Source organism: Mandrillus leucophaeus, unplaced genomic scaffold, assembly GCF_000951045.1.
Source record: "Mandrillus leucophaeus isolate KB7577 unplaced genomic scaffold, Mleu.le_1.0 Scaffold4, whole genome shotgun sequence".
Lineage (NCBI taxonomy): Eukaryota > Metazoa > Chordata > Mammalia > Primates > Cercopithecidae > Mandrillus > Mandrillus leucophaeus.
Window position 1 is genome coordinate 4,310,851 of NW_012104253.1, and position 15,293 is coordinate 4,326,143.

The 15,293-nt window shown below is 49.9% G+C and overlaps 1 protein-coding gene across 3 annotated transcripts in view; it reads right to left on the minus strand.

Moving 5' to 3' along the window:
- Nucleotides 1-2,127: 2,127 nt before the first annotated feature.
- EML1 (echinoderm microtubule associated protein like 1) overlaps nt 2,128-15,293 on the minus strand; it is a 228,872-nt gene continuing 215,706 nt past the window's right edge. For all 3 annotated transcript variants that reach the window (XM_011991646.1, XM_011991647.1, XM_011991648.1), the window contains 5 exons: nt 7,958-8,055; nt 7,746-7,833; nt 6,183-6,278; nt 4,875-5,005; nt 2,128-4,199 (listed from right to left, as the gene is read on the minus strand). In XM_011991646.1, the coding sequence (XP_011847036.1) occupies nt 4,074-4,199; nt 4,875-5,005; nt 6,183-6,278; nt 7,746-7,833; nt 7,958-8,055 (539 nt within the window). In that variant the 3' untranslated portion in view covers nt 2,128-4,073. The remainder of the gene's footprint in view (nt 4,200-4,874; nt 5,006-6,182; nt 6,279-7,745; nt 7,834-7,957; nt 8,056-15,293) is intronic.

Genomic DNA, 15,293 nt, shown 5'->3' on the forward strand with positions numbered 1-15,293 from the left:
GCAAGCTCCGCCTCCTGGGTTGACGCCATTCTCCTGCCTCAGCCTCCCGAGTAGCTGGGACACCACACTCGGCTAATTTTTTTGCATTTTTGTAGGGACGGGGTTTCACCGTGTTAGCCATGCTGGTCTCGATCTCCTGACCTCTTGATCTGCCTGTTTCAGCCTCCCAAAGTGCTGGGATTATAAGGATGAGCCACCGTGTCTGGACCTGGAGTCAGTTTTCACCTTGCATCAAGCGCGTGTTCCTCAGCTCCTTTTCACCAAAACCTGTCCCCCCAGTTGTGGACTGGACCATTCCCGTCTGCCCTTTCCTATGTGCTCCTATGCCTGTAAGACAGGATGACAGCAGCCTGTTCCCAAACCACAGAAGAGATGGCTAATGAATGGAATAGCCAACCTTTGGGTGATGGAAGTAACCATTCGAAAAAAGGTGGGGGGCTGGGGAGATGCCAGAATAGGCTTTCCAGTGACGTACGGTAGCCCCTGCCAGGGAGCCCCTCTCACCCCGGCGGCCAGGCACCTAAGATCTACCAATGCCAAGAATCCACTGAACTTTGCCTCTCCCCAGTTCCAACTGGCCTGGAAACTCCCTCCACCTCTTCACCCCCACCCCCACTGGGCTCCTGACAGCCCTGTGCGACCTGTGGCCTCATGTTCTCTCTTCCCTACGTGGCTGAGGCTGTCCCCACCCTGCCTGTATCTCCCGCCGGGCGCTGCCTGTGCATGGAGACGCTGGAATGCGGTTGCTAAGCCAGTGCACAGCCCACACTGGCTCCTGGTGAGCACCACATCGAGCTGCCCTGCTGCTGGGGACGCAAGATCCTCCGTGTGCGGGACTGTCTTCTGCTCCTCCTGGCTCTCCCTCCTCTCCGCAGCTCCCTTTCCTGCCCTTGGATACTGCGGTCCCCCAAGCTGGCTCGGAAGCTTCTTCTCCTGGCTTGGGTTGAGCAATCTACAATCTCAAGCACACCCAGGCTCCCAAAACCAGCCTCTGAGGAGAGCCTCCTGTGTCACCTCCCGCAGGATGTTTACCTCCCTTCCCTGGTGGTGTCACTCTTCAAATCAACTTCCCAGGCCCTGGAGGCGGGCGGCAGCCAGCTGGCAGCCTCCAGAGTCCCCAGAGAGACAGGGTCTCATTTTGCCGCCCAGGCTGGAGTGCAGTGGTCTGACCAAGGCTCACTGCAGCCTCGACCTCCCAGGCTCAAGCAATCCTCCCACCTCGGCCTCCAGAGTAGCTGGGATTACAGGCACACACCACTACACTCAGCTACTTTTTAAAGTTTTTGGTAGAGATGGGGTCCTGCTGTGTTGCCCAGGGTGGTCTTGAACTCCTGGGCTCAAGCGATCCTCCTGCCTCAGCCTCCCAAAGTGCTGGGATTACAGGCTGGGCCACTGTGCCTGGCCTCTTTTATGATTTTCTTAACATTTCATCTTCTCTAGCTTACTTTATTCCAAGAGTGTACTATATAATACATATTAACAAAGTATGTGGAAATTGTTCTCAGTGAGGCGTCCAGTCAACAGTAGGCTATCAGTAGTTAGGTTTTTGGACAGTAAAAAGTTATATGTAGGTCTCTGCGTGTGGGGTCAGCACCCCTACCCCGCTGCTGTTCAAGGGTCAACTGTGCTCTTCCGCAAGCTTTAAAGCACGGGAACGCCAGTGCCTACCCTGTTCTCGAGGAAATCCAGTGTTCCCTTGATACTTGCTTGACCTTATCTAAACAGGATTGCCACGGAGACGTTACTCTGCAAAAGCAACAATTTCATCTTAACACAAAGTTTAAAATAGTAAATTAAAAAAAATCCCGAGGGCTTTTTGTTCACTGGAAAATTCTCTCATGCTAACAGACTTAATTATCGTAACTACAAATAAATCATAATCTTTCCTTTCCTTTCATCTTTCCTCATCTTACGTGTTGCAGGGAAGCCAGGCTAAGAGCTGCCCGGTTCCCGAGCCTCTCGTTCTGGGAGAATCCTGGAGGTTCAAGGCCTTGCTTGCCTGAGAGGTGCTGAGCAGCGGCACGGGGCCATTGCTGGCTGTGTTAACAGTGACTGAATGAACAGTGAACACCTGCAAGGTTAATACTGCACTGGTCAAAGAATTTCATTTACAATGAAATGAAGCCATTTTAAATCCATCAAATTCATTCATTCATTCATAAAATGATTAATTCATTACAAAGAGAGCTATAGTAGTTTACACATATATAAAATAGTACATATATCTAAAATAGTATATTTGTGTGTGTATTTTTTTTATCCTTTGTCTATTATTAAGCTTGGAAAATAGGAGTGCATTGAAATAAAAGTAGACCTTACTGACATGTAAGTCAATAATGAATGCCTTTTCCTTCCCTCATCTTATCATTCCCTCCATTGTTAATTGAAAAACAATTGCTTTTGCCAGTATTCACAAAACCACATAAACTGACAACTGAGTATGGTAATAGGCCAAATCCTTTATAGTTATCTCCCCTGATGAATGTTTCCACACCATCTGCAAACTACAGTCTCATCTGCAAACTACAGTCTCACCTGCAAATGGCCCAGGTGAGAACAAAATCTGCGTATGAAACAGAACATAGTGTGAATCATATCTAATTTTAAATATTTTAATTTATATGCTTTCATGAATATAGGTCAATAAGAAATCCACTTTTCAGATTTTATTTCATTATAGAATATATTTGACAAGGATACATACAAACAGATTCATCTTCAATAATACATGGTGTTTACTGGTGCCCTGCACTTCCGCAGTAGGCTGGTGATGCCATTAAAAATGTTTCTGAAAGTTGCACTTAATCAGCCACTCTAAACAACCAGTGCCATAGAGCTCAGATAATTCCATTCATTTGCTTGCCTAGAATGAGTAAAAATCTTAATATTTGTTTTAAAGTCTGTTTATTACTCTTCTATTTAAAAATTTGAGATACATTCCCCAATGTAAACAATAAATTTCAATCTGTCACACAATCGAAATGGATAAGGCCTTCTTGACAAATTTCTGCCACCTCCGTTTAACGCATCAGAACTCGATCTTATCTCACACTGTAATGAGTCGCCCATGCACAAAAGACAGGAAAAGCAGCTGCCCTGGTACCTGGTGGAGCCCTTCGGGACTTCTGTCTGCAGGTTTACGGTACGCTCGAGAGATCTTTCTGACTTGGTCTACTTGGTCGTAAAATACAAATATACAACGTCCATAAGCATAAGACAGTAAAGCCTAATCTGACATATTTATTATGAATTGCTAGAATCCTATACAAGTACAATATCATCTCATGCCAAGTAATATACACAAGAAGGTGGCAAAATGTCTCACCGTGAATCAGGGCGTGTGAACAAGGGATGCGGGATGCAAGCCAGGTGGGTGTGAAGAGGCTGACCGCATCCGGTTAGGCAGGACGGTGTCACTGAAACTCGGAAACGCCTGTGTACCCTGCTGAAATATTTAAGTCAATTAGGAGTAGGATCTGCTTAGCACAAGAGGAATACAAGCCCTCTCTCACAGCCTCCCCGAGGGAGAATGTGAGGAAATCTTGGAAAATGTAACCAAATGCAGTCTCATCTTTGCGTCTCCTGATTCAACCGTGCAAATCAGTTATTCACTCTTCTTAAGTGATCTGTCCTTTTAGGACCAATTCCTCAACAGCCATCATGGTTCAGTACCTCATTATCATCATAAATATTTGACTTAGCAAGCTAGATGGTGGAACAGTGAAGACTATATACAATGTTTTAAAAGGCATTCTGTGACCATTTTTGAAGAGTTCATAGAAAAGTTACTAAGAATATACCAGTTACTTCTGTTGATGTCGCTGTAATGTAAACGTTGGAACCTTGTTGGTATTCAATGTGCACTGTGTCATATATTGTACAACAAAAGTGAACACGGAACCACTGATCCGCTGTGGCGCCTGCTGGCGCACTAAGCTAAGGTAGCCGGCAGAGGGCCCAGTTTTCCTGAGGTTTGTAAGAATTTTTTAAACAAAACAGAAATCACAGTGACCAAGGGTAATGTGAGTCTGTGTCTTCCTTGCCATGCTGCTCCCCACAGCTCTTGGTGGGGACTAAATAACACGCCACTGCATGATGCTCGTGTCTTTCCCGCCCGTGGAGATGAGGTGGCTGTCTTCACAGAGGAAATCGACGTTGGTGACGTGGCTGCTGTGCCCGCCGTAGATGTGGCTTGGAGCCTGGAGGGAACGATATGGGGGAAAGCTTCCTTTACTACAAGGCAAACCATCTGGGATGGGAAAGTGCTTGAATTCTCACTGCATGCTTTCATTCCTTTACTCGCCCTCCACTCGGCAGCTCTCACTTGGGCACCTGTTCTGTGCGTGACACAGAAGGGACACAGAAACAAAGCCCACAGTCCTTGTGGCCTGGTAGGGGACAAATACGAGCAAATGACTGCCCTCGGCTGAGAGATTCGTTCAATATCAGAGGTGCCAGGTATGAGGTCGCCCCAAAAGCGGGCCTAACCAGATGCCTGGGGCTGAGGGCGAGGGGTCTTCTTGCTGAAGGAGGATCAGGGTCAGGGTGACGGAGGATGAGGAAGGGTGCCCCAAGCCTCAGGGCTGGCTCAGCTGAGCAGGGGCGCAGCAAGGGGGTCGTGGCGGAGGGCAGAGCTGTGAGCCTGTGGAGCCACAGAGGTAGACGAGCGGATCTGAAGGGCCCTGTGGGTCCCGTGGGGCTTGGGGTTTCCCTAAGGGCAGCCGGAAGTGCTCTGGGCACGGATAACAGAGTCACATCCGCCTCTGTGACTGGCAGCACTCACTCACAGCCCATTTCCATTTAGTCTCCCAACAGGTCGGGCACACGTGCACGCCCCATGGGGGACAAGATTAGCGAAGAAACAAGCCCTTTACCCTGAACTGCGAGCAGGGGTATGAGAAGAGGTGCACTTTGCCAAAGTCGTCGCCTGTTGACAGGAGTTTCTTCTCGTGGGCCCGAGAGACGGCATTGATGTCGGTTCCATCTGAGCCTTCTGGCCACACTCCTAAAACAAAGACCGCAAACGGCGCTGGAGACATCAGGGGCCACAGGGCCACGGCGTGTAGGAGCCGCCCACTGGACAGTCCTGAACACAAAACTGCCTCAAGTCCAGCTTTAGAAACAAGGGTCAAAAAAGCACAACAGCCTCGGTTCCCGGCCTCTCCCCGTGCGCCCAGTCTCCTCTCACTCAGGCCAGTCGCCAGTGCGCTGCTGCGCGAAAGGAGCAGAGACAAGCTTTCCGAGCGGCCAGGTCTTCTGAGCCTCTTCTCGAGGCCAAGGCAGACGGTACCAGGAACCCCGGTTCCCAACGCAATGCCTCTCCTTGATCTCTGAAGCATCTGGTGGGAAGCTGCCCTGTCCTCAAGCCTGCAGTTTCCTTGTTATTGCTATAATTCTCTACAAGAGCAGGTGTCTCCAAAGGCCTTTTAACCCTGGGTGTGCATGTGATTCTTGGGGTCACTCACTGTGGCTGCTGCTTGCTTGGGGCAGCCTGGCAGCTGTGCCCATCATTACTGGCTCCAGGCTCTGCATCCCTGAGCCCAGGTGGGCCTGGAGGATGGGTGGGTGGGGGACCCTTTTAACAATACCTGTGGCTAGGAGAGGGCGGGATGCATGTCGGGTTTGACGGGGAGCTCTGGAGCGAACCTCTGGATCTCAGCACTGAACACCACAAAACTGCAAATTCTCACCAATCTACTGACTTGTGGTCTTATGTAAAGAGATGATAAATACTACCTTTAAAAATTCTATTAATTTGCAGCCCTTTAATTTAGGTTGCTTATGAATACATTCCTAAAGTGAACTTTGAAGAAAGTGAAATTTCTAGTTTAAGAACAAAAAAAATATAAATAATAACCGTCACAAATGATAAGTTGACTGAGTGCCATCTGGCCCACCCAGGTCCACATGGCACAACCTGATAGGAGAGGGTCCCAGGGATCCGCCGCCCTGTACGATGGAGAAGGGTTAAAAACCCATCTTTCTGGTGCTTCTCAGCAGGCCATGGCCAGGCAAGCTCCGGCCCGACCCCAGGGTGCGGCAGGAGGTGTGACGCACAGGCCTCCCGTAGCAGCAGAGCAGTCTGACAAGACTGGTGACCATGAGACTCCACAGCTACTGAAGACATATTTTAAAAGGAGACGCTCTTTTGTTGGACCCAGTGAAATCTGCAGCAAACTCACCAAAAACATGGAATCCCAAAGTGCAGGTATAGGTAGCCCATTCAATGTCTCTCGTAGTTTCCACACTTACGACTTGCTTACAGGCAGAGGGAACCCCTGCAAAAAGCAAACACAGTCTGGTGACATCTAAGCCAAGGCCCCACCCCTCCCCTGGGCAAGGCTGAGCCCCCAGAGCTGTGCCCCGTTGGGTACAGAGCCCTCCCCGGAGAGGGAGACCCTCCACTTCCCAGTCGGGCGGGAACCACATGTGCACAGCTGTGAGCTCCCCTGGAACTGAGCCCGAGCCCCTGGGCCTGGGTGGAGACGCCCTCTTCTTTGTTTTTTTCCCATCTCCGTCTCTGTCTCCCAGTCTGGCTTCTCTTGTCTCTGGTTCCTGGGTCTCCGCCTGCTGCCTGCCCCTGCCAGAGCCCCTGAACACAGCTCTGCCTCTGCTGTCAGGCCCCCCAGCTTCCCCATCCCCCTCAGTCCCTTCAGCTCAGAGTCAGGAATGGAGGTTATTGAAACCAGTCACACCAAGGGCCTCCCAAGGAACATTTGTGTGTTCCCCAAATGAGCTCTCACCAGCAGAGTACGAGACCTCATCTGAGAAGGTTCTAGACCCAGGGACTGTGCCTGAAAACCATCCGTTCCTGTGCCTGTGTCAGGCAGGACCTGGACAGGGAGGAGGTGAGATGGTGTGGCTGCCCTCCCCACTGGAGGGAGCTCAGTCTTGGTACACACTGCCCTGCTTTCCCTGCCGCCAGTGTCCTGCCTGTCCTGGTCCTCAACAAGTGGTGACGCTCAAGTGAGTGTGACTCCCCTACCCCTGTGGGCTCTTGGGGCCTGTGTTTTGGGCTCTGAGCCCTTCCCTGCATCATGGGGCCAAGCCAGAAAACGCTGTGGATCATCTGAGAAGACGCAGGGGAGGAACGCTGCACTTTCTAGTAACTTCCAGCAGGGCAGCAGTGAGGCCTTCCTTGTGCCCCATGAGCCGACCTGTGTGGCTCAAAGTGGGGCACGTGGCAGGTGCTTGGTGGGTGTCTGAGGAACCAGTGCATGGCACGAGGATATGCTTGTAAGTGCCAGCCACGATCATCCTCACTGTGCCTGGGCCCAGACACTGGCCAGGGTGGGGTTGGAAGAGGAGGAGGAGGGGTCCCAGGGCTGCCGTCTACCCAGGTGGGAGGGACTTCATGGTCCCTCCTGTGAGGATAACACCTTGACAGGCCCTCCTCTTGCCTGGACAGCTCTGGACCCACTCACTTCGGCCACATCCACCCAGACCCACCCCCTTCTGCCACATCTGCTTGCCCCCAGAACCCCTCTGCAGGGCTCGGCCTTCTTCCCCTCTGGGCAGGCCCAGCATCTTCTCCTCCACAGGGGCTCGCAGTCAGCAGGAAACCAGAAGGACCCAAGAGGCCACACAGCCCCACGCCTCTATGTTACAGAGGCAGAAACCACGGCCTAGAGATGATGGCACGTGCCTAAGTCATACGGAAGGTGGGTTTCCACAGAGGCCTCCTGGGTCTCAGAGTGAACACTTTCTGAGATCGAGACTTCCTACAGCCCCAGGGTGGTACTCACAGTAGAGGATTTCGTAGTCTCCGGAATTTGACACGAGGAATTGCGAGTTTACAGACCAGTCCAGGTGAGTAATGAAGCTGGAATGACCCTGGGAGAGAAAAACACCATCTTCATTTCACTGGCCTTAGAAGTCCCTGCCAACGCCGTTCCGTTGTAGTTAAATGACTGCATGCAGGTACAGCAGGAGCGACAGGGCCACCGTCAGCGCTTACCGAGCACTTGCCCACTCGCGTGTACTTCCTCCCGTTGTCACTGACACCATATATATAGATGCAGTTGTCATGCGAGCCTATGGCTAAGAAATTCCCATCTATAAAAAGATGACAAATCACATTTCAGATGTTAACAATACACATTTTATTCGTTACAAAGGATAATGGTAGCTGCCACCACAGATTTAGACAAAATCGCCAGATTAACGTATTGCCAAGAGAAACATCTGCCTTTGAATGAATCCTCTGCTACTTCCAAAGCTATCTTTTGAAAAATACACACCTGGCCAGATGATAAAATCTGGTAAAGATTTATAAATTTTTATGAACTCTTTTGTTTTTGAGACAGGGTTTTGCTGTATCACCCAGGCTGGAGTGCAGTGGTGTGATCATAGCTCACTGCAGCCTCAACCTCCTGGGCTCAAGTGATCCTAGGCAAGTAGCTGGGACTACAGGCGTGTGCCACAACACTTGGCTAATTTAAAAACTTTTTTTTTTTTGTAGAGTTAGAGTCTCGTTGTGTTGACCAGGTTGGTTTCAAACTCCTGAGCTCAAGTGATCTGCCTGCCTTGGCCTCCCAAGGTGCTGGGATTACAGGTGTGAGCCACTGCACCCTATACATTCTTTTCATACAATTTTATGAAATCTTATAGGCCCTTCCCTGTCCCAATCACTGAAGGATGGAGACTAAATTCCTTGGAGGGGCCCACAAAGCCCACCAGGATGGCCTTCCAGCTATGTCACTCCTCACTGAACACACGGGTTCACTCAGGCCTCTGCACTCACTGCCCTCTGCCTGGACAGCCCTTCCCGCCTCTCTTTCCAGGGGTATCTTAGTATCTTCTCCCCCTGGGTTTCTGGTTCTGGGAGGGCCTAAGGACTCAGGCTGTGATGCTTGTGTGGAAACACACGGGAAGGAGCCCTTTGCAACAAAAGGCAGCAGCAGCCCTGGTGGCTGGAAGCGACCACACCGTGCACGCTGCGCAGGGAGGAGGACCCAGGGCGCCCAGGACAGGAAAGCGGGCCTGGAGGTGAGTCCGGGAAAAGGTCAGACTTTCCTGAGCCAGCAAGCAAAAAGAAGGACTGGCAAGCTGGAGCCACGCAGGGTCCAGAACAGAATGCAGGGCAGCGGGGGTCTCTCCGCTCCAGCAAGGGGGCTGCAAGCCCTCCATCCAGAAAACACAGTGAGCAGTGCATTTTCATAGCAGTCCGGAGGCTCCACTCGGACAACATTTGTACGGGGCCTGGTGCTCACAGGAGCGTAAAGCATCAGGAAGGGTTGTTTCTCCCCTCCCTCTTTCCTGGGATGTTCCTTCCGCCAGGCGGGAATCCTGCAGGACCCAGGGTGGCCTGGCGCCTCAGGGAATGGTATTTTAGGAAGTGTTGGCCTAGGCCAGGTCAAAATAGGGGCGATGTAAGACCAATGCAGCCTACCCAAATCAAGAATCCTGAAGGAATGAGGCAACTACACATTTTTTGCTGAAAAAACCAAAAAGGACTACTGTAGCCAGAGATGGGCTGCCATCGGCTGCTGATGAGGCTCGAGAAGGCCAGGTGACCACACCGGAAACCAACTGTCCTTGCGATCAGTGCCTGCAACTGGCCATGCCTGGACAGCAACAGTGACGATGACCACAATAAACACGAAATGCTACTAACAATGGCCACTTAATGATACCAATTACAATTACTAAATGGCCAATATGGATTTTTTTTTTTTTTTTTTTTTTAAGATGGAGTTTCACTCTTGTTAATCAGGCTAGGGAGTGCAATGGTATGATCTTGGCTCACTGCAACCTCCGTCTCCTGAGTTCAAGCAATTCTCCTGCCTCAGCCTCCCAAGTAGCTGGGATTACAGGTACATGCCACTGCATCTGGCTAATTTTTGTATTTTTAGTAGAGATGGGGTTTCACCATTTTGGCCAGGCTGGTCTTGAACTCCTGACCTCAGGAGATCCACCTGCCTTGGCCTCCCAAAGTGCTGGATTACAGGCGTGAGCCACCGTGCCAGGCCTGGTCAATATGTTTGAGAGTCTGCTATGTGCTAGGTCCAATTCTAAACTCTTCCTGTATTAACTTATTTAATCCTTGTAACAATCTCATGAAATAGATATAATTATCCCCATTTTTCAAGAGAGGAAAGTGAGGCGTGTACAACAAACTAACTCGTCCAAGGTTGCACAGGTTTCCTGAAACTGGCTTAAACCCAGGGAGTCTGCCTCCAGGGGCACTGCCCCTCCAACCAGCTGTAGGGTAAAGAACAGCTGAAAATCTGTCACGTGACACGGCAGGGGATTGGCTGTCCACTCTTATGCAAAAGGTCTCAAAGAACTACTTGATCAGGCCAGGTGCAGTAGCTCACGCTTGTAATCCCAGCACTTTGGAAGGCTGAGGCGGGCAGATCACCTGAGGTCAGGAGTTTGAGACCAGCCTGGCCAACATGGTGAAGCCCTGTCTCTACTAAAAATACAAAAATTAACTGGAGGCAGTGGCACACACTTGTAGCCCCAGCTACTAAGGAGGGTGAGGCTGGAGAATGGCTTGAACTCGGGAGGCGGACATTGCAGTGAGCCGAGATCGCGCCACTGTACTCTAGCCTGGGCGACAGGGCGACATTCCATCTCAAAAAAAAAAAAAAAAAAAAAAAACTACCTGATCATTTGTGAACTCAAAAAATAATGAGGTCTCTTTCATAATGGAACCATTTGTTTGGTTTTTTCCTTGAGACGGGGTCTTGCTGTGTCACCCAGGCTGCAGTGCTGCAGTGCAATCCCCGCTTACCACAGCCTCGACCTCCTCGACTCCTGCCATGGTGTCCAGAGCAGCTGGGACTACAGGCGTGCGCTACTACGCCCGGCTAATTTCTTAATTTTTCTGTTGAGACAGGGGTCTCACTATGTTGCTCAAGCTGGTCTTGAACTCCTGCGCTCAAGCAAAACGTCCTCGGCCTCCCAAAGTGCTGGGATCACAGGTGTGAGCCACTGTGCCCGGCCATAATGGAACTATTTGTTATTTAACAAACAGGTTTAAGGCAATTGATTAATTACTTAAGAAAAAAAGTCATGTTACAACATCATCCCCCAAAAAAGTTCACTTAAAAATGAGCTTCGAGGCACAATTTTCATGCAGCAAAATGCACACATTTCAAGTGCATGGTTCGAGGAGTTTTGACAAATATACCTGTGTAACCACTATCCCCATATCAGTTTTTTCTTTTTTTTTTTAGATGGAGTTGCCCAGGCTGGCGTGCAATGGTGCACGGACCCTCTGCCCCTCTGCCTCCTGGGTTCAAGCGATTCTCCTGCTTCAGCCTCCCAGGTAGCTGGGATTACAGGTGCCTGCCACAGCGTCTGGCTAATTATTTTGCATTTTTAGTAGAGATGGGGTTTCCCCACGCAGGCCAGGCTGGTCTCGAACTCTTGATCTCAGGTGATCCACTCGCCTCGACCTTCCAAAGAGATGGGATTACAGGCGAGAGCTACCACACCTGGCCCCCGTATCTGTGTTTAAAAATGAATGAAACAGGACTTCACAATCTCTTTCAGCAATCCACTTCTATCTCTGACAGCCTTAATCAGATTGTGATTCCTCTTTCCCATTATAATCCACAGTCTTCATGCAGGAGTTGAAGCTCCCTTCTGCCTGGGCAAGTCCTCCCTGCAGAGGGGAACCGGCTGATTGTATCGTCCACATCCTCAGGCCTCTGCACAGGTATGGAGAGATGTCCTAGGAGGTCCTCATCTTCCTTGTGGACAACTCTGACCACCCCACCCCACCCCACCCAGGTCTCCACGTCCTTAGCACACACCCGCCAGCGCGTGATGTGGAAATGCAGGCAGTGTCTCAGAGACAAAGGCAGAACCAGGATAAATGTTCTCTTCCTCAGAGTAGGTGCCTCCCAGCCCCTGGCCCCCACCACAAAAAAAACCTCAAAACGACATTGACTACGACTGCCTGGGAAGACGGCAGAGTGTGAGGATGAGAATGTGGTCTTTGAGGCAGAAAAATGGGGTTCAAATCCTAGCTCTTTTACCTACATTCATCCATAAATATATAAAACGAATTGCTAAGAAATCAAAACCAACCAGCGTTCGTCAATGTGCTAACCAGAGGCCAGATGAAACGTAGCACAGCCTGTTCCTTGGGTCCCACAGAGCCCTTTTTCTTTCCCTAATTGTTCGCCTCTCCTCCAAAAACTCTCTAAGCCTCCTTCCCCAGCTTTCTCGGAGACTGAGATTCCTAAACTTACTCCCCTGAAATAAGCTAGGATTTGGCCCCAGATGAAAACCAACTGGAGAACTCATAAAGACACGGGAACAAGAGTCCGGGCACTCAGGGGAGAAGGACAACCTTACTGCTGTTTTCTACTGATTGCTCACTCTTGACCAGGCAGGAGGCTGGGGGCTTCAGTCAAGCCCAACAGCACCCCAGCAGAGGGTTCAATTAGATTGCTCTGCAGATGAGGAAACTGAGGCATAGTAACTTGTGTACGGCAACACAGCCAGGTGAGTGGCACACACAGAAATCCTTGCATGCTTGCAAAGTACCTGCATGCTGACGAGTGAGATCTTGGGGTGGAAGATGGTCTGCAGGTGCAGGAACAACCGTGCAGCTATGGTGCAGCCCCTCTCCTGGCACAGACTGTAATTTTGGGCTTGGAGACAAGACTGCTGCATCTGCATGGGGATTGGCCTAGGGAAGGGGGATGCCACATGGCAGGGGAAAGGGCTGGCTCGGTGGCAGGGGCTGCAACACCACAGCTCTCAGACCCGGGCAGACGGGATTTGATACTGCAAGTGACAGAGTGAATGCCAGATTCTGAGTCATTCTAGTAAAAGCAGAAAAGACCCACCTTTCAAACAACGACATGGATAAGATCAAAGAAGAGAAATATAATTGCAGGACCAGTTGCACCTGGTCCTTTCTGGGCTTCTCTCTTTCATCTTCATGTTCAGATTTTTACCCTAGTTTCAATGAACTGAAACTAGAACAGGCAGGCTAAGGATCTGCAGTTGGGCTTAATAAGTAGGAAATTATTTTCTTTCTATTTCTGTTCTTTAAAAAAGTACAATCTTAATTCAATCAAAACTCCATTCTGTCCAATCATAAAGTGCTCTATGAGATTCTTGACAGACCTGTCACTATGAAGTTTCTGTATTTATAAGCCTATGAGGGAGCTGGATTTTGCCAACACTTAACTGACTGTGGTTGTAATCAACTTCCACGTAACATTAGCTTATCAGCAAAAGACCATGTTATGTAAAACAGTTCATAAATGAAAAAGCAGTTGCCAAAACATGCCTGAGATGGGTACTCAGTGATCCATGGGAATTCTCTAGGCTCGTGGCTCTGAGCATATGCCAAAGAACCCCCACCCGCTCTGGGTGATTCGCATGCACTCCTGGAGGGCTCGGCTTCGTGGTCGGGTTCCAGGTGTGTGCCCAGAGTTCCAGGGCTGACTTTCTGAACCTCCCTCTTCCGCCCACGGTGAGGTACAGACCAACAACTCAAACCTGGGCCTGCCTGTCGTGCGAGAAGTGAGAAATCACCAGAAGGATTTAGTTCTCAACTGCTGCTAAAGTTTTGACTGTCCAGTTTATGAGGCAACCCCTCAGACCCGCGCCCCTGCACAGTTAACTTTAGCCTTGAACCTCGATTTGCAAAACAGCCCAGTTCCTCCTAAAGCTCCATCTCCACAACCCCAGTCTGTGGCAAAGGATCAATGTCCACCCACATCACTAAGTGTGAAGGCGGCATTTATCCCTGGGCAGGTGGCCTGCGGCTGGGGGCTTGTCAGTCCTTCCCATGTCCTAGAGGCCCAGCTCCACCTATAAAGCTCAAGAACCGCTACTAGCTTTGCCTCTGGCCGCCAGCAGAACCCTCAGAGCTTTCCTGAGACTGACGGAATGAGAAAAAGCCCTTACCATTTCATCATGGTTTCCCTTCTTAGCACAGGGTGCTGCTACCTTGGAGATGGGCTACAGACCTCAGCTGGGATTTTGGCAGAAGTTTCTGAAATTCCATGTCAATGGCAATCTGTGTTTGGGCATCGAATGCTGTCTCTCTCTCTCTCTTTAGTTTTAGGTCTGTAAATACTTAAATCCAAAAAGGAGATAGTAATCCACAACAGTATAGCCTACATGCTGGAAAAATCTTGTGTAACCAGAAAACTCATACTGCTGATCACATTTTGCTTTATGTTCGCTGCACTGTAGTTAGTTACAGGTATATTCATGCATGCAACTAACCTGTCATAAATCCTGTGCTAGGAGCTAGCTGGGCACACAGTGCTGAACAAAATAGGGTCCCTCCCATTATGGAACTGTGAGTCACTCCCCAGGGGTCTGAGTCCACCATCTGGGTGCCGCTCCTGGGGCCATCAGTGCTGCTGTTACTGAAGATGATAGCACATCCCCTGTGACATCTGCATAATGCTCTGCAGAGAACTCATTCACACTTCTTTCACTTGGGCCTCATGGTAACTCGCTGTCTGATCTGAAAAGGTCGCCTGGCTAACTAAGGGAGGACACTAGATTCAGATGCAGTTGGCCTGGCCCTGGCTTAGGGCTTTCACTTTTGCCCCACACAGCTCCCAGGCAATGACTCTGAAGCCAAGAAGCAGAGTTCCAGTAGGAAGATCTCTCTGCTCTCCAGGGAATGGTCATTAGTGTAACTGACAAGAAATAGAAATATGCTTCCCAACAGACCCGCTCATGTTAGCAGGCGCTGACAGGTATCAGAGGGCTTTCCAGGAAAGAGGCTGCAGATGAGGCCCTCGTGCCTTCAGCAGACATTCAAAATAACTAAGAAAATGGTGAGAAACACAGGATAGGATACAGAACACTGGCTACATTAACAGAAAGAAATGTGACACTGAAGAGGTCATGAATGAAAGGCATTCCAAGTCAGGCTCCTTCTCGACATGGAGAAAGGGCTGGCACGGGGGCTGAGCATTGTCTGTTTAGGGTGAGAAGTTATGAACGTGGTTCAGGGACAAGGAACAAGCATCCAAAAGAGATGCTCTATCAGATTCTCTCTAAAGCTCGAGGACACATCCCACTGTGAGGCAGAGTCGACGCTGTCAATAAGGTTATAAAATAGAAGATCCCTACAGAGACCAGCAGCTCAGAGTCAGCCACGTATTTCCCACAACCAAAACTCCAGTTTCCAAGAGTCTCAGCACTTGGACACTCTTGCGCAGCCAAATGGCCTGTGCATGACAGAAAAACAGTATTTCCTACAACATAATCACATAATGAAAAGGCTTAGAGACAACCCCCTACCCCGTGGCAATGAGCACTCCTAACACCTATATTGTAATCTCCTCCCTTCAGAT